This window comes from Triturus cristatus, chromosome 7 (assembly GCF_964204655.1).
Source record: "Triturus cristatus chromosome 7, aTriCri1.1, whole genome shotgun sequence".
Classification (NCBI taxonomy): Eukaryota; Metazoa; Chordata; class Amphibia; order Caudata; family Salamandridae; genus Triturus; species Triturus cristatus.
In genome coordinates this window covers 162,358,081-162,384,178 of record NC_140590.1, presented here as the reverse complement: position 1 = coordinate 162,384,178, position 26,098 = coordinate 162,358,081, and the positions used below count along the sequence as shown (strand labels likewise).

Below are 26,098 nucleotides of genomic sequence, written 5' to 3'. Positions count from 1 at the left end.
GTTTACTAACTTCCAGAACCAACTTTTTCGCATCTTACCCGACCATCGACCCGACATCGACGATGGAATCGAGGACACCATTCAAGCGGTGCCCTGTATGCAATGCGAAATATCCACACACCGACGTCCATCCGGTGTGCAACAAATGCCTTTCACCGGATCACGACGAATCTACATGTATGGCCTGTGCCCGATTTCGATCCAAGAAGACTCTCCGGAATCGACGAGCGGCGAGACTCGAGGTGCAGCAAGCGGCACCGGCCCCGGCCGACATCTTCAGCGCCGAGACCGAAGATGTCGAAGAAGTGGAGAACCTACCCTCCAGCCCCGTTTCCGAACATGACTCCGGATCGGAAGACGTCGACGAAACACTCTTTCACAGAGATGAAGACGACACCGAGGTAGGAGACTACAATGAGGCCTTAGGGGCCGAAGAGAGTAGCTCCGATGACGAGCAAGGCCTACCCGTTCAGACTGAGGAAATCCCAGTGCAACAGTCTATGGCACCGGTCGAGGGATCGCCTTCGGGCCTTACCCAAGACCTATCCCAAAGTTCTTCGGCCCCGCCCTCGGGCCCGGCCTCGGACATTCAGCGGCAGCCATTAATGCCCAAACCGGCTGGTTTCCCTTCTTCGAAACCAAAACCAAAAGCTATATTGGTTCAACTGAAACCGAAACCGAAAGTGGCGCTGGTCGGATCGAGGCCCTCCACACCTTCGACGCCAGCAAAACCCGTCGGCACCGAGCGCACCAAACGAGATTTCGGTGCCGAGCTCGAAGCGGCCGACGTCGGAGTCGACATACGGAAAAAGACCTTCGGTGCCACCAAACCTAGTCGGCTCCCGGCACCGACGCAATCGGCTCCGACCCCAAAGGTCAAACTACCTGCCGCGTCTCACACCGCTTCGACGGCACCACCAAAGACCCACTCCTCGAAGGCGTCGACGGCCATTCCTGCCCCTCGACTCCACGACTCACCGGCGCCGAAAGTCCACGCCCGCCTCCACAGAACCGGTCGGCGCAAAGGAATCGAGGGCGCTCCAGGTGCCACCCGTTGCTGCGCAGCGCACCAAAAATAAAAATGTCCTCCAGGACACGTCGGGCTCCGAGCCAATAAAAGCTCCAACAGCCTCTTCGGCACCAGCCAACATTACTTTTGGCCTGCCACCATCCACTGCCCCGAAACTGTTCCAAATCAGGACACGGGTCACCCACACCACGATCACGCCTGCCAAACACTCTGCGGAGACGTCTCCATCGCATATCATCGACGCCGACACCGGCAGGATGATTATCCACAAAAGGAGAATAACTTCTGAGCCAGCTTTGGACTCCTTCCGGATCCCACTTAAGAGAAAGCTGCCAGTGGCTTCAGAACCAGTTCTTTACGAACCTTTCCATTCACCCTACCAGGATCCACAATCCTTCTCTCCCACACACTCCGACATGGATGCGTTGGAGGACTACATGGGTGACCAAGTCCCCTACCCCGGAGGGATGGACCCTGATGGCCAACAGGACCCTGATCAAGCTTGGGATGACCCTGTAGACCCAGGTGCACCTATGGATGCACAGGACCCGCAACTCTATGGAGCAAAAACATCTCCCACAGAGGACACTGCCGCGTTCAACGCTCTAATTGAACGTGCTGCGGCCAATCATGGGGTGCAACTTCACTCTGACACCATCGAGGACGACTTTCTCATGGATACTTTCGCATCCTCGGAAAGGAATATAAAGACTCTGCCCATGTTAAAGGGGGTCCTCAAGCCAGCAAAGGACATCTTCAAGGAACCCACCAGGGCAAGAGTGATAAACCCCAGGATCGACAAGAAATACAGATCGGCGCCTGGGGACCCTACTTACATTAGAGGCCAATTACCTCTGGATTCCATTGTCGTTGCGAATGCTCGCAAGAGGGCGCACTCGCAAACAACAGGTGATGCTCCTCCCCCGGACAAAGAGTCCAAGGTGCTAGAGACCTCTGGCAAACGGGTTGCCGCCCAAGCAGCTAACATATGGCGCATTGCCAATACTCAAGCGCTCCTCGCTCGTTATGATCGAGCGCACTACGACACATTAGAGCAACTACTCCAACATCTCCCTGACCAATACAAAGAAGGTGCAGAGATCCTCATCAGGGAGGGCCAACTGCTCACAAATGCATCCATTAAGTGTGCACTGGATGCCGAGGATACAGCTGCCAGAGCCATAAACACTAGCGTCATGTTGCGACGACACGCCTAGTTGCGAATCTCCGGATTCAAACCAGAGGTACAAAATAACATCCTCAACCAACCTATCAACCCCGACTACTTATTCGGGCCGGAGGTTGACACTACCCTAGAGAAAATAAAAAAGGACACGGACACTGCAAAGTCCATGGGGGCCCTACAGACGCAGTCCTTTCGGAGCGGCTCCTTTCGTCGCCCCGGAAATAGAGGAGCAGGCAGAGGACAGGGGTCACAGCAAACATACAACAAGGGCAACACACAAAACACCTACGATAAGAACACCCGGGGTGGATATCGTGGCTCCAGCACAAAGGGCAGAGGACGCGGCTACGGCAACACCAGGTCCTCTCCCAAGAACAAGCAGTGACGCCCTCTCCCTTCCTCCCGACCACATAACACCTGTCGGGGGAAGGCTACAAAGGTTCCTGTCCGCGTGGAACTCCATCACCACGGACAGGTGGGTCAAAGATATTGTCAAATACGGTTACTGTCTAGAACTAACCTCCACTCCACCCACCATACCTCCAAAAAACCGTCTTATGTCCTCAGAGCACTTAACGCTCTTACAGCAGGAGGTGCAAAGCATGCTTCTAAAAGGCGCAATAGAGGTCGTACCCGTCCACGAGCAAGGTACGGGGGTGTACTCCCTGTACTTTTTAATACCGAAAAAGGACGGGTCACTCAGACCTATATTAGACCTGAGACCCCTGAACCAGTACAGTATTTCCACATACCCATTCACCCCTCACACAAGAAATACCTCAGGTTCACTGTTCAAGGGCAGCACTACCAATTCAAAGTCCTTCCCTTCGGCGTGACAACAGCACCCAGGGTGTTCACAAAGTGCCTAGCTACTGTGGAGGCACATCTACGGAGGCAGCACATACACGTCTACCCTTACCTGGACGACTGGCTCGTTCAAGCGAAGTCAGCCCAGCAATGTGCCAGCCACATGTCCCGCACCATCCACCTCCTTCACAGTCTGGGGTTCTCACTAAATTACCCAAAATCCCATCTCCAGCCCGCACACGTACAACAGTACCTCGGTGCGACTATAGACACTCTGGCGGCCACAGCTCAGCCAAATTTAGTGAGAATCAACAGCATGCAAATGCTGATTTCCAAATTCAAACCACAACACTCCCTTCCCGCGCGAGTGTTCATGCAGTTGATAGGCATGATGGCCTCCTGCATCTTCATAGTCCCACACGCGAGACTACATATGCGCCCGCTTCAGGAGTGCTTAGCACGTCAGTGGAATCAGGCTCAAGGACAGTTGAAAGACCTAGTGTTGGTGAGCGGTCGGGCATACAACTCTCTGCATTGGTGGAATCCACAAAACCTTTGCAAGGGCCGACCGTTCCAAGAGCCTGTCCCACAGATAATACTGACGGCGGACGCGTCTCTCCAGGGATGGGGAGCTCATGTACTCCATTACACAGTGCAGGGACTATGGACACAACAACAAAAGAAGATGCACATCAACCTTCTAGAGCTGATGGCAATCTTCCTCGCTATGAAAGCATTCAAAGTACACTTGTGCAACAAAGTCGTGTTGATCCGGACGGACAACATGACTGCAATGTACTACATACAGAAGCAGGGAGGAACACACTCTCCACAGTTGTCTCATCTGGCTCAGAGCCTGTGGAAGTGGGCCATTCAGAGGAACATGTTCCTCATTGCAGAACACATCCCCGGCAAGGACAACCAAATGGCGGATCTGCTCAGCAGACACAGCCACCAGATGCACGAGTGGGAGTTACATCCATCAGTACTCCAACCGTACTTCCAGCAGTGGGGTCATCCAGAGATAGACCTATTCGCGACAAGCGAAAACGCAAAATGCCAAAGCTTTGCCGCCAGGTTCCCACATCCGCAGTCGCAGGGCAATGCGATATGGATGAACTGGTCCGGCAGATTTGCGTACGCTTTTCCCCCAGCACCACTGATACCGCTGGTGGCGCGCAAACTCAGACAACACTCACTGACACTCGTCCTGGTTGCTCCAACGTGGGCACGCCAGCCATGGTACACCACCTTTCTCGAACTTTCCGTGGTGCCGCATCAAAGGCTGCGGATCAAACCCGTGCATTTGACGCAGAACCATGGAGAGATTCAGCACCCAGATCCGCAACAGCTGAACCTGGCAATCTGGCTCCTGAAGTCCTAGAGTTTGGCTACCTGAACCTGCCACCTGACTGTATGGACATCATTAAGGAGGCCAGGAGACCCACTACCAGAGCTTGCTATGCAGCCAAATGGAAGAGGTTCGTCATTTATTGCAATAATAATGACATTAACCCGCTAGACGCATCCATCCAAAACATTATTTGTTACCTATTACACCTATACCGATGCAATCTGGCGTACACCTCTATACGTGTCCATTTGACCGCAATCTCAGCCTATCTACAAACCAGGCAGCACCTCTCTCTATTCAGAGTGCCTGCCATCAAAGCATTCTTGGAAGGACTCAAACGAGTCATTCCACCTACCCACCCACCAGCCCCAATGTGGAACCTCAACTTGGTTCTCACACGCCTGATGGGTCCACCCTTTGAACCTCTACACTCATGTGAGATTCAATTCCTTACCTGGAAAGTAGCTTTCCTAGTAGCGATAACTTCTTTACGAAGAGTTAGTGAACTCCAGGCACTAACCGTCCAAGAGCCATTCATACAGGTTCACGCCAACAGGGTCGTACTACGTACGAACCCCAAATTCATGCTTAAAGTGGTATCGCAGTTCCATATGAATCAAACTATTGAACTGCCTGTTTTCTTTCAAAACCCACAAACTGTCGCAGAAAGGGCACTCCATACACTAGATGTGAAAAGGGCCCTCATGTATTATATCGACAGGACCAAACCCTTTAGAAAAACAAATCAACTTTTCGTTGCCTTTGCCCATCACCACAAAGGTAACGCTATCTCCAAAGCAGGAATAGCCAGATGGATCGTTAAATGTATTCAAATTTGCTATCAAAAGGCTAAACGCACTTTAACGATTCCCCCTCGAGCCCACTCAACACGTAAGTTAGGGGCCTCCATGGCTTTCCTAGGAAACATTCCTTTGCATGACATATGTAGAGCAGCCACCTGGTCCACTACACATACATTTACCAAACACTATTGTGTAGATGTGCAATCAAAACAGCAGGCAGCTGTAGGACAGGCTGTTCTCAAAACTCTTTTTCAGACCGCTGCAGCTGGCACGGGTAGCCGCCGCTAATAAGAGGGCACTGCTATATATTCTATGCACAGATATGAATTCAGCAGCCCACATGCCTCGAACTGAATATGCTACTTACCAGTATGCATCTGTTCTTGGCATGTAGGGCTGCTGACATTCATATCGCCCTCCCTCCTCCCCGGCGCCTGTAGCAGCTGCAGCTCTCAGAATTACTGTAAGCATGGTCATCACTTTCTGTATCTACTCCATCACGGCCACAATGGCGAAAAACAATCTGAGGATGGAGAGGATGCCCATGCGCACTGTAGTCCAGGGGAGGAGTCACCTATCCAAGGATACTTCGAAGACTCTTCCAGGACAACAACGTGCAAACATCCGGACCCAACACTAGGCGGCGATCTATGCACAGATATGAATGTCAGCAGCCCTACATGCCAAGAACAGATGCATACTGGTAAGTAGCATATTCATTTTCCTCCATAGGATAACATTGACTGTTTTTCTGTGAAAAGTTTCTAAGTGTGGAGTTTGAGAAATTAAAGAAAGTCCTTGAAATTGCAGAAACGATTTTACTTACCTGTTTTCAGGAAATGTCCCAGGGTCGTTTTCAGGTATACCACTCTGTGTAATCCTAGTAATCTCAAAAGTTACTTACCTGCTATTTTAGTGAAAAGCCTATTCAAGTCTATGTACTGCATTTAATAATGTGAGAAAGTGCCATCTTTCTTGCATGGTATGCCCCCACTTTTTGCTGAATGTACTTTGACTGAGTGTGCCCTGGGCTCCTGCCAATGTTACGTGTGCAGGACTGGAGAAACAACTTTTTCTTGATGGATTAAACCTTTAAAACTCTGTGACTGAGAGCCCGGCTCGTATCCGAGGTGCTTGAGTTTCTGTCATGGGGACATAAGAAAGGTGCATTTGGAATCTGGTTTACGTGTCACCAGTAAGGTCTGCGTGCTGGATAATATTGCATCAGCATGCAAGTCGTTGTCCTCTGAGGCTTGCTTACACTGGGTGTGAGAAAGTGCTATCTTTCTTGCATAGTATGCCCCCCACTTTTTGCTGAATTGCTGATGTACTTTGAGTGTGCCCTGGGCTCCTGCCAATCAGGTACCCAGGGCCTATGTTCCTTCGCTAAAACTGTGCTGAAACCTAAACCCAATTGGCATCTCTGGCCACATGTCAGCCCCTGGTAAATGGTACACTAGGTACCCAGGGCCTTGTGACCAGGGAAGGCCCCTAAGGGCTGCAGCACTTATTGTGCCACCCTTAGAGGCCCAATACCCTGACACACACACTGCCCTTGTGCCACCCGTAGAGGCCCAATACCCTGACACACACACACTGCCCTTGCAGGCTGAGTGTCTGGGTACAGAACAAAACAGTCGACTTGGCACACATCCCTGTGTCAAGAGATAGATATCACGCACACCAATTGTTTGTCAAGAAATTAGTTAAATCCTTAGCAGGTAATTTGCGTGCAGCTAGAGGAGCGACCCCTGAACCTAGGTCGGTAGATAAATGTTAGTTGCACTGCCCCATTCGGGGTGGTGTCCCTCTATGCGCACAGCACTATGGGGTAACGAAGTTACTAATCTTCACAAGCATGAGTTTGAGTCAAAAGTTCATTTATTCATAATGAAAAGTATGTTGCCATATTGTAAACTTCAAATGTTAAGTCACAACGATATCAACGGATATCCTCTATGCATTTCGGGTAAAACCCTTCATCAGGAGGAATCCTGTAACAGAAATAGGAGAACATGTTGCTAATCCCCTTAAAATGCAATAATTAAACAAAGCATACAAAAGAGTAAATGACATTGCCCTTCCGTGAAAGGTCAAAATTAAACTAAATAGAGTTACTCGAAAGAGTATATGTGACAGTGTTGCAGTAAAAACTGAAACGAGAAGAAGCACAGTAACGGTGAAACTTAAGAGATAATAACGGTGAGAAGTGAAAAATAAAATACAAATAAACTTGGATTGTGAGAGACACCACGCGTTGTGATGCGACAGTAAGTTCAACATATATGCGAAAAAATCAAACTTTGAATGAACCTGGGTCAAACACAGGTGCATGAGTTAATACGTGAAACTGCGTGTGTGAAGTTGTACGTTTGAAGCGCTGGGGTGAACGCTCAAGCGTTGTAAACAGGCTAATAAACGTGATAAAATCAAAGGAACAGGGTCAAAGGAATCAGGGTTAGAAGAGAAAATTACCTCGATTCGTTGGTGAAACGAGCATGGTGAAATTGTGCCGATCCGGAAGATCGTGAATTGTAACGGTCACCATGTTAAATAGGAGATTGAGTGATAAACAAAAAAAGAGGACTCAAAGTGCGGCGGCCATCTTAAAGATGCAAAGTGTATTAGTAGTTGTACTATTTATCGGCAAATGTGAACCAAAAAAAAGCAAGAGATTTATGTGATAACAAAGGTTTACCAAAAAAGGGAATGTTGAAATGAAAGACATGTCGGAAACAATAAAGTTAGGAAAGTAAATAAAGTTGAAAGAGTTGAAAGGGATAACAAAGTTCAAAAGAAATGTTCAAGAAAATAAAATAGGGAAAAAAGTTCGGAAATGTTAGAAACGTTGAAAACGAAAGTATAGAAAATAATGGTTGAAGGTTAAAAGAAAAGATTACGAAAAAAACAATAACATTGAAAAAAGCATTAAAAGGTAATCAAAACATTGTAGAATTAAACGTAAATACATGAATTTTCACACAGGCATCGATGCAAAGTCAAATAAAGCAACTGAGTTCAAGGCGGTCATTCAGACCATGTGGTACCATCGAGTTCATTTTATATATCCAAGATGTTTCTCTTTGGATCAAGAATTTTCGATTGTCACATCCATCTTTTAGTGGGACTGTCTCGCACACCAAAAAGCGTAGTTGACTGACATTGTGTTTGTGTTCGTTGAAGTGTATTGCTACTGAAGATTTGAGATTGTTGTTGCGGATATTACTTTTATGTTCATTTAATCGTATCTTCATCTTTCTTTCCGTCTTCCCAATGTATGGAAGACCACATGGGCATTTCAACATGTACACGACGTTTTTAGAATCACAAGTTGCAGACACAAAGAGTTTAATATTGTGACCCTTAGTTGGGTGCTGTATGTTGTTGCCTTTGATAATGTTGTTGCAGTTGCCGCAGTTATGGCAGGGTATGGTGCCCTTATATTCAGAAATACACTGTGGTGAGCTTGTTGGTTTCAGAAGATCCATGAGATGTTTGCTCCTTTCATAGGCGAACAGTGGTTGATCTGAAAAAATTTGGTTGAAGTCAGGCTCCATACGTAACAAAGGCCAATGCCTAAGGATTGATTTTCGTATGTTGAAACTTTCAGTTGAAAATTTGGTCACCATAACTAATCTCGCATGTGGTTCTGAGGATGTCGGTTGTTTGTTTAATAATGGAGATCATTATTAAACAAACAACCGACATCCTCAGAACCACATGCGAGATTAGTTATGGTGACCAAATTTTCAACTGAAAGTTTCAACATACGAAAATCAATCCTTAGGCATTGGCCTTTGTTACGTATGGAGCCTGACTTCAACCAAATTTTTTCAGATCAACCACTGTTCGCCTATGAAAGGAGCAAAAATCTCATGGATCTTCTGAAACCAACAAGCTCACCACAGTGTATTTCTGAATATAAGGGCACCATACCCTGCCATAACTGCGGCAACTGCAACAACATTATCAAAGGCAACAACATACAGCACCCAACTAAGGGTCACAATATTAAACTCTTTGTGTCTGCAACTTGTGATTCTAAAAACGTCGTGTACATGTTGAAATGCCCATGTGGTCTTCCATACATTGGGAAGACGGAAAGAAAGATGAAGATACGATTAAATGAACATAAAAGTAATATCCGCAACAACAATCTCAAATCTTCAGTAGCAATACACTTCAACGAACACAAACACAATGTCAGTCAACTACGCTTTTTGGTGTGCGAGACAGTCCCACTAAAAGATGGATGTGACAATCGAAAATTCTTGATCCAAAGAGAAACATCTTGGATATATAAAATGAACTCGATGGTACCACATGGTCTGAATGACCGCCTTGAACTCAGTTGCTTTATTTGACTTTGCATCGATGCCTGTGTGAAAATTCATGTATTTACGTTTAATTCTACAATGTTTTGATTACCTTTTAATGCTTTTTTCAATGTTATTGTTTTTTTCGTAATCTTTTCTTTTAACCTTCTTCAACCATTATTTTCTATACTTTCGTTTTCAACGTTTCTAACATTTCCGAACTTTTTTCCCTATTTTATTTTCTTGAACATTTCTTTTGAACTTTGTTATCCCTTTCAACTTTATTTACTTTCCTAACTTTATTGTTTCCGACATGTCTTTCATTTCAACATTCCCTTTTTTGGTAAACCTTTGTTATCACATAAATCTCTTGCTTTTTTTTTGGTTCACATTTGCCGATAAATAGTACAACTACTAATACACTTTGCATCTTTAAGATGGCCGCCGCACTTTGAGTCCTCTTTTTTTGTTTATCACTCAATCTCCTATTTAACATGGTGACCGTTACAATTCACGATCTTCCGGATCGGCACAATTTCACCATGCTCGTTTCACCAACGAATCGAGGTAATTTTCTCTTCTAACCCTGATTCCTTTGACCCTGTTCCTTTGATTTTATCACGTTTATTAGCCTGTTAACAACGCTTGAGCGTTCACCCCAGCGCTTCAAACGTACAACTTCACACACGCAGTTTCACGTATTAACTCATGCACCTGTGTTTGACCCAGGTTCATTCAAAGTTTGATTTTTTCGCATATATGTTGAACTTACTGTCGCATCACAACGCGTGGTGTCTCTCACAATCCAAGTTTATTTGTATTTTATTTTTCACTTCTCACCGTTATTATCTCTTAAGTTTCACCGTTACTGTGCTTCTCGTTTCAGTTTTTACTGCAACACTGTCACATATACTCTTTCGAGTAACTCTATTTAGTTTAATTTTGACCTTTCACGGAAGGGCGATGTCATTTACTCTTTTGTATGCTTTGTTTAATTATTGCATTTTAAGGGGATTAGCAACATGTTCTCCTATTTCTGTTACAGGATTCCTCCTGATGAAGGGTTTTACCCGAAATGCATAGAGGATATCCGTTGATATCGTTGTGACTTAACATTTGAAGTTTACAATATGGCAACATACTTTTCATTATGAATAAATGAACTTTTGACTCAAACTCATGCTTGTGAAGATTAGTAACTTCGTTACCCCATAGTGCTGTGCGCATAGAGGGACACCACCCCGAATGGGGCAGTGCAACTAACACATCCCTGTGTGCCATGTCCACAACCTACACTGCCCTGGCATACATCAGCCACCCCTCTAGCTGCGTGCCCTATGCCAGTGGTGTGGGTACAGGTGCATAAGCCCTGTGCCCCTACAGTACCTGGTCCATTCCTGGGCACTGTAAGTGCAGTGCTGCCATTTAAGAGTATATGGCGTTGGGAGATCGTCAACACAAACTCCATAGCACCATAATGGCAACACTGAAGACTTAGAAGTTTGGTATCAAACTTCTCAGCACATTAAACCCACACTGATGCCAGTGTGGGATTTAATGTACCAAGCACCACAGAGGGAATCTTAGAGATGCCCCCTGAAACCTAACCTACAATCCGCATCTGGTCTGGGAGGCTGCCTAGGCTGCCACACAGCAGACATGTTGCTGGACCCCTGGGTAGGAGAGCCCCTCCTCTCCTGGGCCTGCAACAATGCACATTCTGGGTGAGGTGCTAGGTCTCCTCCCCCAGGATGGACAGGGGGAAGCTTCAAAGGTATGCCGCCTCTGTGAGCTTCCCCAGGCCACTTGCCGCCCCCACTCTGGCGGCAAGTCTGGCCGGAAACCCCAAAAAAGGACGGGATGTGCCAGCCTGCCAACCCACCCCTCAGGTGGGGGAGGCGAGGTGAAGCACATCTCCGGGCGCTCGCCATCTTGGACTACCCAATCAGGACTAGGCTACTGCCCCCCCTCCCACAGGAGAGTGGCAGAATAGGGGGTGTACCCACCCCAGGACACGGACCCATTGGTACCTGCCCTTTACCTACCTGTAACGCCCCTAAATCTAGTATTTAGGGGCACCCTGAACCTTCCTTCCCCAGATTCCAAAATAAAAAGATGAGCAAGAAGAACGAAGACCTGCCGTGCAGCTGTTAAGAACAGAAAGACACCAACTGCTTTGGCCCCAGCCCTACCGGCCTGTCGACCCTCGAACATGCTCCTGCTACATCCCGGCACCTTTTGTGGCCAGCAACCTCACAAACCCCGGAGGACCTGGCTACACTTTAGCTCTAAGCACCTGGGACTCCCATGAGCAGAGGCTCTGCTCAAAATCAGCTTCTAATCCCTGGCATCAGCCCGGAACCGCAAACCCTGCACACTCTGCAGGGATTCTGCTTATGCACAGAACTATGCACAGGAAACCAGGACCTCAGTGAATTGTGGTGTACCAAAAACTCACCTCAGAACCCCTTATCCGACCAGCATCCGTGTCCCATTCGTTATCCGAGGTTTATCTCGGCGGTCCCAATGTGTAGACAACCCAGAACAAGCAACTTAGTGTATTTCTCAGGAATGGTGGGAATCAGAAATACCTGTTCGTAATTATTCTCATATCAGTCCACAACAGAATAAACAGACACGATAAAGTTTAAAGAGTTTATTTTATAAACCTCGTGTCCTAAGATGCAGTACTTTGGCTAACCTAAGCAGACAAATGATTAAAATCAAAACCATCAGCATAGTTACAATACCATAGAAAATGAAAGGAGTAATCATACTAAAATCACAGTGGATTTCAGCCACCTTCCTTTCGCTAGCAAACTAATATTATTATTATTAGACTAGTAAAAGGTCTCTAGGCTTGAATGGGGAACCCCATACCGTAAAGATCAGCTCAGTGAGATCACATCACAGGATCAGCTATGCTCTGCTCCTGGGAAACCTCTTCTTCCGAATGTAATGAAAACATGTAACACTGCAATATTAAAAGCACCCGACTTTCAGGTATTTGCAGCTGCGTGCGTGTTATGGCTAAATAGTGGGCCGATCAACCTGAACCCAACAACATGCACCGTCTAGCGACCCAGACTGTTTCTTTACACGATGTACAGACCAAGGTCGCTGCTCACTGTTTGGGATGTGAACAATAGACAGTTTTCATGTGAAGCAAAGTCGAGCAAGCATTTCTCAAGTTAATAACATGTGACTACAGTGTTGTGTGCAAAAGCGGCAAGATGGCTTTCTAACATCTAACGCAGTTGTGCTAACTTAGCATTGTACATATATAGATAAGGATCTTCACTACAGAGCAGAAAATAACTATTCAGTAGTGGAGAAAGAGGCGCTTGCCTGCCTGTTTTTGGGCCATTAAACATTTCAGATTCTTGTGGGGGATACCATTTACTGCAAGAACGGATCATAAACCCCTAATGTTCGTATTCACTTGAAAGGGTCTAACCGGACCACTCCCAGAATTGCAAGATGGGTGTTGGGATTAGAAGGCTACAACTTAAATGTCTAATACGTACCTGGTACACAAAATGTGGTTGCATACTATCTATCCCGCTCTCCGATGGATGTGGATGATGAATCTAACAATGGGGAGTGTGGGGAGATCGTTTTACAAGTAACGTGTCTTAATAAGGAGGAATGGGAAGCTTGTGTTGGAGCAGATGAGATGACGTCCCTTAAAGAGTACATAAGGGTGGGCTGGCCCACCACCAGAAGTGAGGTCCCGGCGTCACTATGCAAGTACTGACAGGTGAGACTTGAACTAAATATACAGGAAGGGACAGTATGTAGAGGGGAGAAAATCATTCCTCTGGTGAGGTTAAGAGAGAAAATTGTGGAATTAGAACACATTGATCATCTAGGACGCAGCCTCACCAAGAACAAGGTACGCCTGGATTATTGGTGGCTAATAATGATTTCCATGACAGAGAACATTGTGAGAGATTGCTTTGAATTCTCCAGACACACAAACCTCTTTCCCCGGTAGAGGTTCCCATTAATTTGTGGTTTATATTAGCACTGGACAATATTGGGCCACTTGATCTCGAAATGCTCAAAACGCTTCATCTTGGTGTTAGTGGATTATGACCCCCGATGGGTAGTTTTCAAGTGTGCACCAAATTGGCACAAAAGCCATCGTAGCGTTCTTGAAGGGAACATTTTTTGATTAAGGTATTCCCGATGTTTTACCCACGGACAACTGAGTACAATTCAACTCGGAAAACACGAAAGGTTTCTTCGGTAATCTAGGCATAGGTCACCAGAAGACAGCGTTGTATTGCCCCCGTGCCAATGGACTGGTAGAGCAGATGAACAGGATGTTTAAGGAATGTTTACAAAGAGCCGAATCTCTGGGCACTTCTGCTTTATCCACTTTACAAGAAACCATTTGGGCGTATCGCTCTACTCCCAATAGCGTCGCAGTAATCTCTCCATTCCTGTTTTGCAAAGGCAGAGCACCTAAGACCAGATTATCCCCTCCCAGTTTGATAAATAATAGTCGGTGTGCGGTGGATTAGAATGAAATTTCCAGGAGTGAATGAACATCAGATCCAATATAAGAAGAGATATGATCAAACTAAGCGTGTCAAGTCTCATGGGTTTCAGGAAGATTTGGTTTGTGTCAACCTTCCAAAACCCCGTAGAAGGGAAGCCTCCAGATATTCTGATCCTTACAAAATTATCAAACTGGGAAAGAACGTGGTCCATCTTGAGAATGGCCAAACTTGGAGTATGGACAGAATCACTACCCACAAGCTGGAAAAAGTATCTGGAGCCATTCTTGATCAAGGTGGAGCTGGAGGGGAAGATGTACCTCAAGTTCCCAGGGTTTCCCAGAGAACCAAGACATTCCCTGTGTGGGTCAAAGACTACAGCTTAACACGAGTATCATCTTTTGCAAACCCCCTTGTAGCTCTGGCAGCACTGTAGCAGTCACTCCTTCATAAGGGTTCTTGTTACTTCCTATGTTCAGAATTATCCATGCAATTGTATTCATGTTGATTTCTCTCTACATTTTGCTTCCTTTTCTCCCCTTTCTCCTTCTTTCCCTTCTACCCCTCTTCCCATTTTCCCTTCCTTGCATAAGAGGTGTGTTAGAATCATACTTGGTTTGCTCCATCCCCCCTCCTTTTCTCCCTCTATCCTTTATTGGATCCTACCATGCATTGTTATGAATGTTCCACAGCTGACTGGAACTATGGTGGTGATGAAGAATAAAGGAGAGTTCTTTTCTTACCTACTTGCGCTTCTTCATTGCATCAATATACATCCCCTTTAGCTTTCCCGTGGAGGGAGCAATTACGAGGTCATGCGTTGCCTCCATTTCACCCTTCTAGCTAGGGCACGTGCCACATATATGGTTCAGTACCTGCTCTGGGATTTCCATGCTCTGGCAGAGGAGTTGCACAGGGGTGAAAAATACATGACGTGTATCCATGATGAAGCAACAAGTCTGATTTATATCTGACATTTCATTTGATTCCTTGTCTGCTGTTTCAGCAGACTCTTGTTAATCCATTGCAGCTAGGCGTTACATTGGGGTGTGCTTTGGGACGGTAGATAGTTCACACACAAAAGCCCTTGTTAAGCCACCTTCCATTTAATGGGTCAAAATTGTTTGGTCCTCAGTTAGAAGAATTAGTGAAGAAAGCTGTTGAAGAAACTGAGAGCTACTAACTTCAATGCATCCTTCTTCAAAAAGAAGAGTATTGTGTTTCAGCGAGCTTTCAGTTAAGGATTTTGTTCGAGGCGCCAACCAGCCCTTTTGTGGCAGGGGTCGAGGCCAAGGAGGACTCTTCACCGAAAAATCCCAGCAGTAGTCAACTATGCCTGCAACTCCTCCAGCGGAAGGTTCCTGTGTCTGGGTCTGAGTCAGACATCTCAAACTCTTGTATTCCCCAGCTGATGAAAGGATGAAATATAGACTTCTCAGTTTATCCTGAAGAAATCTTTATTCCAACCCAATGTAATCCTGCCAAACATTGACTGCTCAAAGGGATTCAGGACTTTTGGAAACAAAGTCCAATTAATATTCCAGTACTGTAAGAAGAGAAAGGGCAAAGTTACTATTTTGTGGTATTTTTTTCTCTTAGTGCAAAAAGCCTCCGTTTCTGCCAGTCCTGAATTTAAATATTGTAAACATTTACATTTCAAGATGGTGAGTCTTCAGAATAATATTCCTCTAATTGCACCAGGCATGTTTTTGATTTGTCTAGACTTCTTAGATACCTATTTGTATATTCCAGTGAATCCTCGTATAATAGAAATTCCTTAGGGTTTATTGCCTTAGGAAAACATTTCGAATTTTGTGTGCATCATTTTAAACTCTTCCTCAGCTCCAAAGGTATTAACCAAGACTCTAGCCCCATTGGTGGGTAACCTTCTCTCACAAGGATTGTTGGTTTCCTATACCTAGACGACTGGCTAATATGTGCTGCTGCTTTTTCTAATGGGCTGTAAGCAGTTTGGCAGGTGTGCAACTGTTTCACGGAGCATCTGTTTTTAGGTCTCGCCTGCGAATGCAGCGCATGCGCTGCTTCGCCTCAGTGAGAACTATTGTCGTTGCTTCTCTGTCCGTCTTCTCTGGAAGTGTGGTTGGTGTCCGCCCTGTCGGCATTAGGCCCTGACCACTCGCCTAGCGTCTCTTCAGGTGGAAACCACATGTGTAAACATTAGCACAAACAGCCGTAGGGGGGCGATGTCTGCACAGTCCATGGTGCGCCAATTTCCTGCATTCTCATGAAACACACAACTCACGTATTCAGCAGTTTTAGTTCTACTGCGCGCCCCCATGAGTGTGCAACACCTGTTTACATAAATGTATTCTTTCTGCGTCATCGCACATAGTGCTAGGCGTTGTCTAAGTACCACTCTCCGAGATATTCACTAGAGGTACAGCCATAAGAAAAATCTTTTGTATTTCCTTCCTGCTATTCCAAAACTCTTCTGAAAGCATTCTCTTTGTGTGCTTCCTTTGTTATGTAAATGACAAAGTGGCAACAGTTTGAAAGCGAGCACAAACTTTCCAACACGGGGGAGTCGAGAGCATGCAACATCTCAGGGCAGCAAAACAGGCGGGATGTTATTTTTTTCGCAGAAATCGCAATTTTTTATATTACTTTATTTAAATGCCCCGCCTTTTTTATTGTGAACGTTTTCTCACAATTTGAGATTTTCAAGTTTTTTGGCAGATTTTCTTTTTTTCGTGAACTTTCTTGGTTCAGAAGAGGTTGAAAATGACAGTGAGGTGATGTCGTAAGCAGCGTTGCTGACCGACATTACATGTCTGAGCGCTTCTGTGTTTCAGGGGTGTAAGCACAGTCAGTGGACACGGGGGTGCGGGACTCTGACTATAACACAGGCTCAGAAGACAGTTTCGTGACGTATGACCAACGTATTCAACCTGGTACCTTGCTTCCCAAACATAAACAAAAGTTAATAAAAAACAACCTGTCTTTTTTGATTTAGGTAGTTTGATTATTTCAAGATTAAAATTAAGATTGCCGTTCCCGCAGACTTCTTAGATTCTACTTTTTGCTCCACAAAAAAAATCTGCGTATTTCCTACTCTTTTCCTAGATTCTTTCCTCATAGTTATGCCTTTACTTCCTTACCATACAAGAAGCAGTGGATTCCGGCATGGCTAGGGACGGACAGTCTGGATGACAGAAATAAGGACTTCTGTCTCCCAGTCAGTTTCACAACTCCTGCCTGCGATAGATGGCCATTGACTGTCATTAAAAAATAAGGAAATAGCACCAGTTTACCAATTAGGAACATCTTAACGCTGAACTGAGTGGGAGTAAAAGATGCTCATGTTATCAACCTCAGAAGAATGAAAGGCTGAGTGTACTTGTTGTGAATGACATTATACAGCCTTTCCTTTCAAACTTTGTATACCCTAGGAGGATTCACATAATTCGCTTTACTTTAGAGGAGTTTGTAAACGCCAGTCCCGTGTTAAAATAAATAATAATAAGCAGCAGAAAACATGACCTGACATTTGACCTCCGTATTTGAAGCACAGTAAATGTGACACAAACACAGAATTTAAAGGCCTCTTTATTTATTGCTTGAATGTTCTTGACCCACCAAAAATTAGCTTGCCACGACAGTTCGGGAAGCACTCTGCCATAGGACTCATGTCGCTGCCTTCAAGGGTGCCTCCCTAAAACACATTTGTTCAGCAGCCACTTGGTCCTCGCCTAACACCTTAATTTCTTACTAGAGGTTGAGGATGAAGAGGTAGTTTCCTCTTTTGCACCAGCAGTTCTTGAGTATTTTCTCGCTTTGTTTAAAGTTATTCCACTATGGTGTTGCATTTTATGCCGAAGTGTGGTTCTCACGAACAATTTTTTTAAAGGCTTGGGTATTGGCTCATATTGGGGCTGGAGCGAGGAAGAGCTAGGAAGTAATGCTTTGATTACTTACTGGTAATCTTCATTACTCAGTCTTCCTCGTTACTGCCCTGTATTTCCCTCCCTCACATCCCTTGGAAAAAGAGAACGTACTGAAAGAAGAGGGAAAAAAGCTATTTATAAGAAAACCTTACTATATTCAGCAAGTACACGAGTAGGCTACTTTATGAGTCACACTGCTGGAAAGCCTGTGTCTGCCATGTTAGGAGGGGCACTTGAGTGTTCTTTTTTTACTTATATTGGTGACATCTGTAGCAGGGAGACAGAAGGCGCATTATGTCAGGACTGTGACCAGGAAGACTACGGCTCAGAGTAATGAAGATCAGTGGTATGTACTGGAAGCATTTCTTTGTTCTGTCAAACATCTTGTTTAGGGAGTTTCTTCACAGCATTTTGTGTGATGGTCCAGTCTGTGCCTTGTTTCTGGTAGTAGCACTGAGGTTTTCTACACATTGCTCTCTCCTCACATCTCTTGCTGCCGGTATTGCCACTAGTGATTTTCTTCTGTTCTGTGCATTGCTGTCTATCGCTTGCTACATGTATCCCATCTGTGGAGTTATGTACTTGGCATGGGCCTGCTCACACCGTTTTCACATACAGTTTCAATAACCACACTTTGATGTGTGCTCTTGTCCATCTGTTTCAGGAAGCGGTCTGAGTGGTTTTGTATACTACAGATGCTTTTCTGCTCACAACAGCGTATTTTGCCATGAAGTGCTGATGCAGCGGAGTTTACCAGCTCAACACATTCATACACACAACACTCATTTGGGCCCATATACATTCATACACGCAATGAGCTGGCAAATAACCACTAGTCATCAATTTATATTACCCTAGGAAACCTTTACACCAATATTCTTACCATTCCTGTCTCCTGAGTAAATGCACGTTCGATAAGATCTAGTAGTAGATTAGAATAGGGAGGAAAAACAATAATGCATTTAACTTTTAATTTAAAGAACCACAGACTGAGAGTTTAAAAGGTTTATCTGAATTAATGACTTTTTGAGTCAAATCAAATACACATGAATATACCAGAAATCTCCATCAGGAAAAAATAGTAAAATTAGCTTATCAGTTTGCCTTAATACATTCTTGCAATGACAGCACCTGAGGAGAGAAAGGACAGAGAACAAGTATGGAGCATTTACCCGACAGATATATTTACCTAGAATGGTGTGAGGACCCCGACATCAGAGTGTCAAAGATTCACGATCAGCTCAGGACAGGGAAGGAGACCTCCTCTAGTGCAACGCCAGCGTTACACCCCTCTCTAGTGCTACTCTCTCCGGCGCGTCCGGACCCTTCCCTAGATGTGCCTCCTCGGTCTCTGCGCGAATTTCCCTAGTGTTGGTTTCTTCAGTCAGCTTGCAGCAAATTTTGGGAGCATCCCCGCATAGCATCAGCATCTTGTCGGATCAAGTGTCTAACCATCCATACCTACCTCTTGTTCTACCAAATTCAAGTGTATGATCCACTCCCAAATGTTTCAATTCCATGTTCACCCGCAATTTGATTGGGCCAAGCAGTGGGATGAGGACATCACACCATACCAAGTGCAATGATTTTCTTTAGTCTATTGTCTAATTCCCCGCCCATTCATTTTAATACCCACAAGCTTTATTCCCACAAGCATTTCATATTATGATCGATAAATTTAAGGTACAATGTTGCTGGGGCTTCCTCTCGTAAAGGTCAGAAGTTTACTTTCTCATGTCCTTGCTAGCCTTGGGTTTGGCAGTCCGTCAAATGACTTCATTGACTTGAGAGCAGAGATGTAGAGCGCATGCGTGGTTGCCACAAAGGATGAGGACATCAGTCACCCTCCAAGGCCCAAATGCAAACTATTAATAAAGTCAGAGAGAAACATGTTAGAATACAAAATTAAATGAATTCACTGTATATCACTTCTACTCTAACCCCATTTACTTAATAAATCTTTCGCATTAAAAGCTTAGTAGTACGTGCATAGGTTAGTTTCAGCTCTACATGTGCATTAGTGCTTTACTTTGAAGCGGCCATATTAGAAGCTACTGCGCAGCTGCAAAGTTTCCCCCCAAGAGACAGAAGAACGTCACACCGCATGATGTGGTAGACGCATGCGCAAAAGAATTCCCGCGTTTAAGCGTCCATTTTAGAACACTCGGGTTATTAATTAGGAAAAGCGCATAGACAAGCGTCCCCTAGATATAATAATTTTGAATGTGGTGCATTATTAGTACTCACGAACAGGTTGGTTATAGTATTACAGGTTATTCAAGAGGATTGCATACAAGCAAGTTTCTTTTCATGTGAAACCTTTCTCCATCAGTGCCTCTGAGGATTCTTTATTGCTCTCTGCTCACATCTGATTTCTGTTGTGCGTTCTGTACTGATCCTTTCTCCCGGATGTAGAGGAGGTCACTGCTGTGAGAAGCTGGATTTCTGTTGCAGTAACCCCCCTCCCATTTTTGCCAGACTACTGATCAGTCACCCCACTTGCTGGGTGCCCTATACCAGTGGTGAGGGTACAGGTGCATGATCCCTGTACCCCTACAGTGTATAAGTCCATTCTTAGACATTGTAAGTGCAGTGCTGCCATTAAGAGTATATGGTGCTGGTAGTTTGTCTTTACGAACTCCACAGCATCATAATGGCTACGCTGAAAACTGAGAAGTTTGGTATCAAACTTCTCAGCACATTAAACCCACACTGATGCCAGTGTGGGATTTAATGAAAAATGCACTCAGAGGGCATCTTAGAGATGCCCCCTGAAACGACCAGCCTCGGGTGGGTTCCCTGACTGGTACACACCGGCCTGCCACCAGGAGACATGTTTCTGGACCCCTAGGGTCGGAGCCTTTGCTCCCTGAGCCCAGAAACAAAGCCTTTCCTGGGCAGAGGTGTTCACACCTCCCCCAGGCCAGGAAGAGCCATCTGTGGCAGGGGAGTTTCAAATGCCTGGTAGCCTTTGTAATGTGACCCCCAGCCTCTCCTGCTGTCAGGAGCAGACCCCCTTCCTGTCTCCCCTCCTTTTCGGCGGGAAAAATTAGCCGGCCCAGAAGGTGTGCCCACCCCACCCCTCGGGTGGGGGAGGCGAGGTGTAGCCCACTCTTCAGTGCCCGCCATCTTGCAGATGGCAGGCACTCCCCCAATCCGCATTAGGGATTGTGCTCACTCCCCCAAGTGGGGTGAGCACACCAGTGGTGTAGTCACCATAAGGTCAGTAGCCCATTGACTACTGACCTCGGGACCCTTAAAACGGCCCTATCTACAGTATTTAGGGGGCAGCCCTGGACCAGGGACTCCGATTCCCACAACCCAAGAAGAAAAAGGACGAAAGAAGATGCCCAGCAGAGGAGACTGCAGAGAACTGACTTGGCCCCAGCCCTACCGGCCCGTCTGCAGTTTCTAGAGATCCTGCGCCAAAAATAGTCTTGTTCTGCAGCCAGCGACCTCCAGAACCCCTGGGAGGACGGACTGCCTTCAACAAAGACCCGATATCCTGTGAACAGCAGCTCTGTTCAGAAAAAACACCAAAGAAAGACTCAGAGCGTGCTGAGGAAAAAGAAACCCGACACCTGGAACCACCACTGCACCCGTCGCCTACGGCCCAGCGAGGTCCCCCAGCGCTCCAGAGTCCGAATCCACCATGGGTTAACCCCTCCTGGACTCCCCGACGTCGCCTGCAACCTCTGCTGGGAGCCCCTAACCCCACCGCAAGTGGCACTGTAAGGTGACATCCGACCTCAAGACACCCCTGCATCCAGCAGCCCTGCGCCCTGGAGAAAAGAGCCTGAGGTTCACCTATGTCCCCGAGCCCTCCAACTTAACTGTCCAGCTGTTGGTTCTTCCTGAAAGTCTTCCTGGACCGAACCTGCAGCTAAAAACCGAAAATCCTTGTTAAAAACAGGGCACTCTACGCCAAAACAGCACCCTGCACCCAGCTGCCGCTGCGCTTTGTGTGCTAAACCGGACCCCGCTTTGCCCTGAGCCTAACACCAGGAGCTTGGCTCCCACAACCTTGTGGCCTTCTCGCCAGTAGCCACCATTGGAGGCCCCCCTAACCCCCATTTGATAACATTGGTCATCAACACTCTGCACCCGGCCGTCCTAATGCCGTTGAGGGTGTAACAGTGGATACTTGACTCTGGGGGACCCCGGAGTCTAACTCCAGAACACCAACTCCTACAACAGAGTATTTTCCTTTAAAACGATAACACTATTTTCCTCCATAGGATAACATTGACTGTTTTTCTGTGAAAAGTTTCGAAGTGTGGAGTTGGAAAACCTTAAATTCTTTAAATTGCACTGTTAAGCAAAAACGCCTTTACTTGCCTGTTTACAGGAAATGTCCCAGTGCAGTATCCAGACATACTGCACTGTGTAAGAAAAGTAATCTCAAAAGTAACGTACCTGTAATTTTACTAAACGTACTATTCAAAGTATATGTACTGTATTTACAAAGCATTGCATTTCTTAATACTGTAATTCAAAACAAAGTGCATATACAATTATAATCCAAACTTTATTACAACTGTATATTTCTGCAAAGTATTTATCACTTTCCTGTGCCAGGCTTGCTTGGTTCTAGGAAATAAAATAACTAAAAGAATTTTGTACATGAAGTGCTTAACACTGTCCTCTGATGAAGCCTTACTGCTCGACTACACTACCACAAACAGAGTGAGGTGCAATCTACTTTACCTCTGCCTACCTTTTGGGTTCCACTGGACTCTGTGCACGCTATACCTCACTTTGGTATAGTATATACAGAGCCAGCTTCCTACAACTGCTCTCTGCTTCTGGCTGCCTTCCGATTGATTTATATACTACCTACATTTGGCTTGTTGCATTTAGTGCCTCTAGCGTTCATACTGCACATTTTTGTCTTCTAACATATGTCTCCTATTGCAGGGAGTGCACCCGTGGAGGGTTTTGTAATTTCATGCACCTGAAGCCCATATCCAGTAATCTTCGTCGCCAGCTGTATGGCCATGCTCGTCGTAGGAGGCAAGTTCTTAGTGCCAAGCCCATTTCTTTTATTTACCGAAATGTAATGTACAAGTGGGTCCATTTCTTTTGTTTACCGAAATGTAATGTACAAGTGGCTCAGTGTACCCACCACCGTACGTCAGTGTTATGTACTAGACCTATCCTGAAAGTCACAGCTTAGTCATGGTAACTCGCTCCGAGTCATGGCACGAAGGTGCTTGAGGGATTCTCTAACATGAGGGAGTATTTATTAGTAAACATTGGGTTTGCCCCAGGGAATGCAGGGGAATTTCGTAGCATTTTTAATATTGACTATTAGCACTCCCAGGTTTATGGACGACCTTCGCTCCTAATTTGTCTCATTACAACACTTTTGATAGTTTTAACAGTGCCTTAATGGGTGGCCAGTCTTGGGTTGGCTTCATATACTACTCTGGAGCTCTTAAGGGTTTTTTCTGTGCTGTTGAGTGGATTACATATTCATAAACTTCCACAGCAGGTTCTATATTGACTCTGTCCCCCCTGAACCTGGTATATACCTGCAGGTGCGAAGGCGTCTATGGCTCAACATCATGTGCTCTGATATTAGGTGCTGTGTGCTTCCACCACGTCATTTCAATCCTTGCACATCTCACGCCAGATGTAGGGTAAACTATACATTCTTATTTCAAGTATACACTACGAAGGGCGCTGAGGAACATGGTACAAACTGGGTCGCTTCATAGCTCGTTAGAGGTATGGAGCATTATTTAAATAATAAAGTTAAACCGTACATTTGAGTCCAAGTAGATCACTTTTGTGTTATTTTTTTTATCCGTGTTTATTCAGGTTTATTTTGGGTTGTGTGAAAACAATCAATTTTAGTACTATACAGCCACATTTATTTAACAGAAAAATCTCCATGTTTCCTGGATTCTTATAAGGTTTTAGTTCTGTACCAAGCCATATGAAATAGAATACTCACCTAGAAACGTTAGCATTTGTTATACAGTCACATGGATATCTGCATCTGTCTGTCTTGTTAAGCCATCTCTTCCTTTTTCAAACCCTGATGCTGTTTGTTTCATTGTTTGACCTGGCTGTATTGATTGGCAGCATGGAAAATACTGCATCGTGCATGGCGACAGTGTCTGTTTTTTAGTACACCAGCCCAGTCTTTTGCTTCTGGTTTCCCTCCAGGAGGGGGAGGTTCTGAATGCCAGTGATTTCATTGCCTTTGTTGAATTCAAAAATTGCTTATATTTAGGCGCCCGTCCCTGGACAGAAGTCCGTGTGCTATACCAGGAGCATTGATTGATGCCTAAGATGTCCATGCTTTATAGGGGTTATGACGTTCTGCAATAGATTGTAGGTAGTTAATGAAATTGTCTTCCAGTGTTTAAGCACAATAATGATTTACCTGGATGACATGCTGAGGGGTAAGTCATGCCCTATGATAGTGCTCAGGATATTGTTACGGAGATACCTGAAGAAGTAGCACCCTTGGCCGGTACCAAGTAATATCGAATCATCCTTGTGTTTTCTGGGTCTCATATTTGTAGCCAGAAGGTGACTGTACACCGACTGTAGATTTCATAATCCTGCAATGTTGTAAATAAAGTTGCAGGAAATTGACTCTTGATAACTTGCTTTATCAAAGTATGACCGAGCCAGGGGATTGATTTGGAGGAGACTCGTAGAGATTCCAAGTGTATGTGTGTAAATTGCAGTAGACCCTAATGCAAAAAGAGCCCCGATGACCTCTTTCCGTATATTCCTGTACTTCAAATTTCTTGCCCCTTCTAGCTTTCCTCTTGATTTAAGTGGTCTTTTCTTATTTTTGCAGGGGGCGTTCTGAGCCTCGCTCCCCTCCCAAGGGAGGAGGGGGACCTCGTCCCCAGGACCGGCACCGCCCCAACGATAGGATCCGCAGACGATCTCGTTCTCCAGGACCGCGCCATGGACGCTTCTGAATGCTATCTTCACACCTCTTTCCTTCCTCTGGCAGATAGAAGTGGAAGTCTACTTGCTCTTCTTTCCATGAACCTGCAGAAATTAGACCCGCCAGCAGATCTGCATGAGTTGCTAGAAGTGGTGCGAATGAGCAGCGATTCTGGATTGAAGCTTTTGGGACCGAGCTTGAACTCCATGGAGGGAAGATCATCTCGCTCTCAGTGTTTCAACACAGGAGAGATGTTTGCATCTGTGGAGACTGTTTAACTGCTGGGGGCTGGTGAGCAGGCTGTAGAAAACCTCTGCTTGATTATTTAGAAACTGGATGTGTGTATGGCCTAATCGTGTAATATTTCTTCTGCCCTCCTCCAATTTTAGATTGCCCAATCTGTTTCCAGAGAATCTCCTTTCTCGGCAAGCAAATATATGCATAGGTTTCAGGGCCCACAAACCCGAAGCTGATTAATCTGTAATCTCCATGGCTGGTAAATGGGACTCATGGCTAGGATTTGAGCTCCATACTTGCTTTGTCCAACTGGCTGCCCAGAGTGCTGCTAATATCTCTGCCCACTCCTTTCTTCATCTCCCCATCAACTAGAGAGATGATTGCTTCAGTGTATTTCTCACATCACATGCCCTATTCCGTCTGTGATTTGTGATTACAGGGCATCCAACAATCCTTTTGTAATTCATGTTTTCTTCTTTTGCTCTCAAATTCTTCCACCTCATCCTCTTCTGCTTTCCTCTTCTACAACCCAACTCCAACCCCTTCCTCAGTAGCTTATCTACTCATTGTTCACAGCTTCCTTGTACCACCAAGGTTTGATATGTTTTTTTTAATTTTATTTTTGTTTTTCTACAGAAAATGTAACTTTGGACGTATTAAAGTTTCTCTGCTGATTCCTCCAAAGGAAAAACAATGTAGTCTGTTGGCCGCTAGTGATTTATTGGTACATATGCTAGATTCAATGCTAGTGAACTATTGTCCTAGCCTTTTGTGTGTCAAGCCTTACATTGGTCTCTTGTAAACAAGTTGAGGTCCAGCCCCCTTTCCACAACTGAATGTTTATGAAATAACATCTTAGTCATGAGAGTAGCTGAAGAGTCTAAAGTTATACTACCAATGATAGATTCTTTAAAAAGAGTTCTCTAGACCAAAACGAGAACTGTTCACTGCCTGTATAGTTTCTCATAGAGTACATGTGTGTCCAAAGTAATGAGAAAAGATAAACCCCTCATTTAAAAGAACACTGAGCCATCTCCCA

The 26,098-nt window shown here is 45.4% G+C and overlaps 1 protein-coding gene across 2 annotated transcripts in view; it reads left to right on the top strand.

Moving 5' to 3' along the window:
* The window catches only part of U2AF1L4 (U2 small nuclear RNA auxiliary factor 1 like 4), a 99,416-nt gene extending 73,659 nt beyond the window's left edge, over window positions 1-25,757 (top strand). Inside the window, exons 7-8 of one of the 2 annotated variants that reach the window (XM_085615913.1) lie at window positions 22,824-22,919; window positions 24,727-25,757. In XM_085615913.1, the coding sequence (XP_085472039.1) occupies window positions 22,824-22,919; window positions 24,727-24,853 (223 nt within the window). In that variant the 3' untranslated portion in view covers window positions 24,854-25,757. The remainder of the gene's footprint in view (window positions 1-22,823; window positions 22,920-24,726) is intronic. The other variant, XM_085615912.1, reaches the window with a different exon arrangement.
* Window positions 25,758-26,098: the final 341 nt, after the last annotated feature.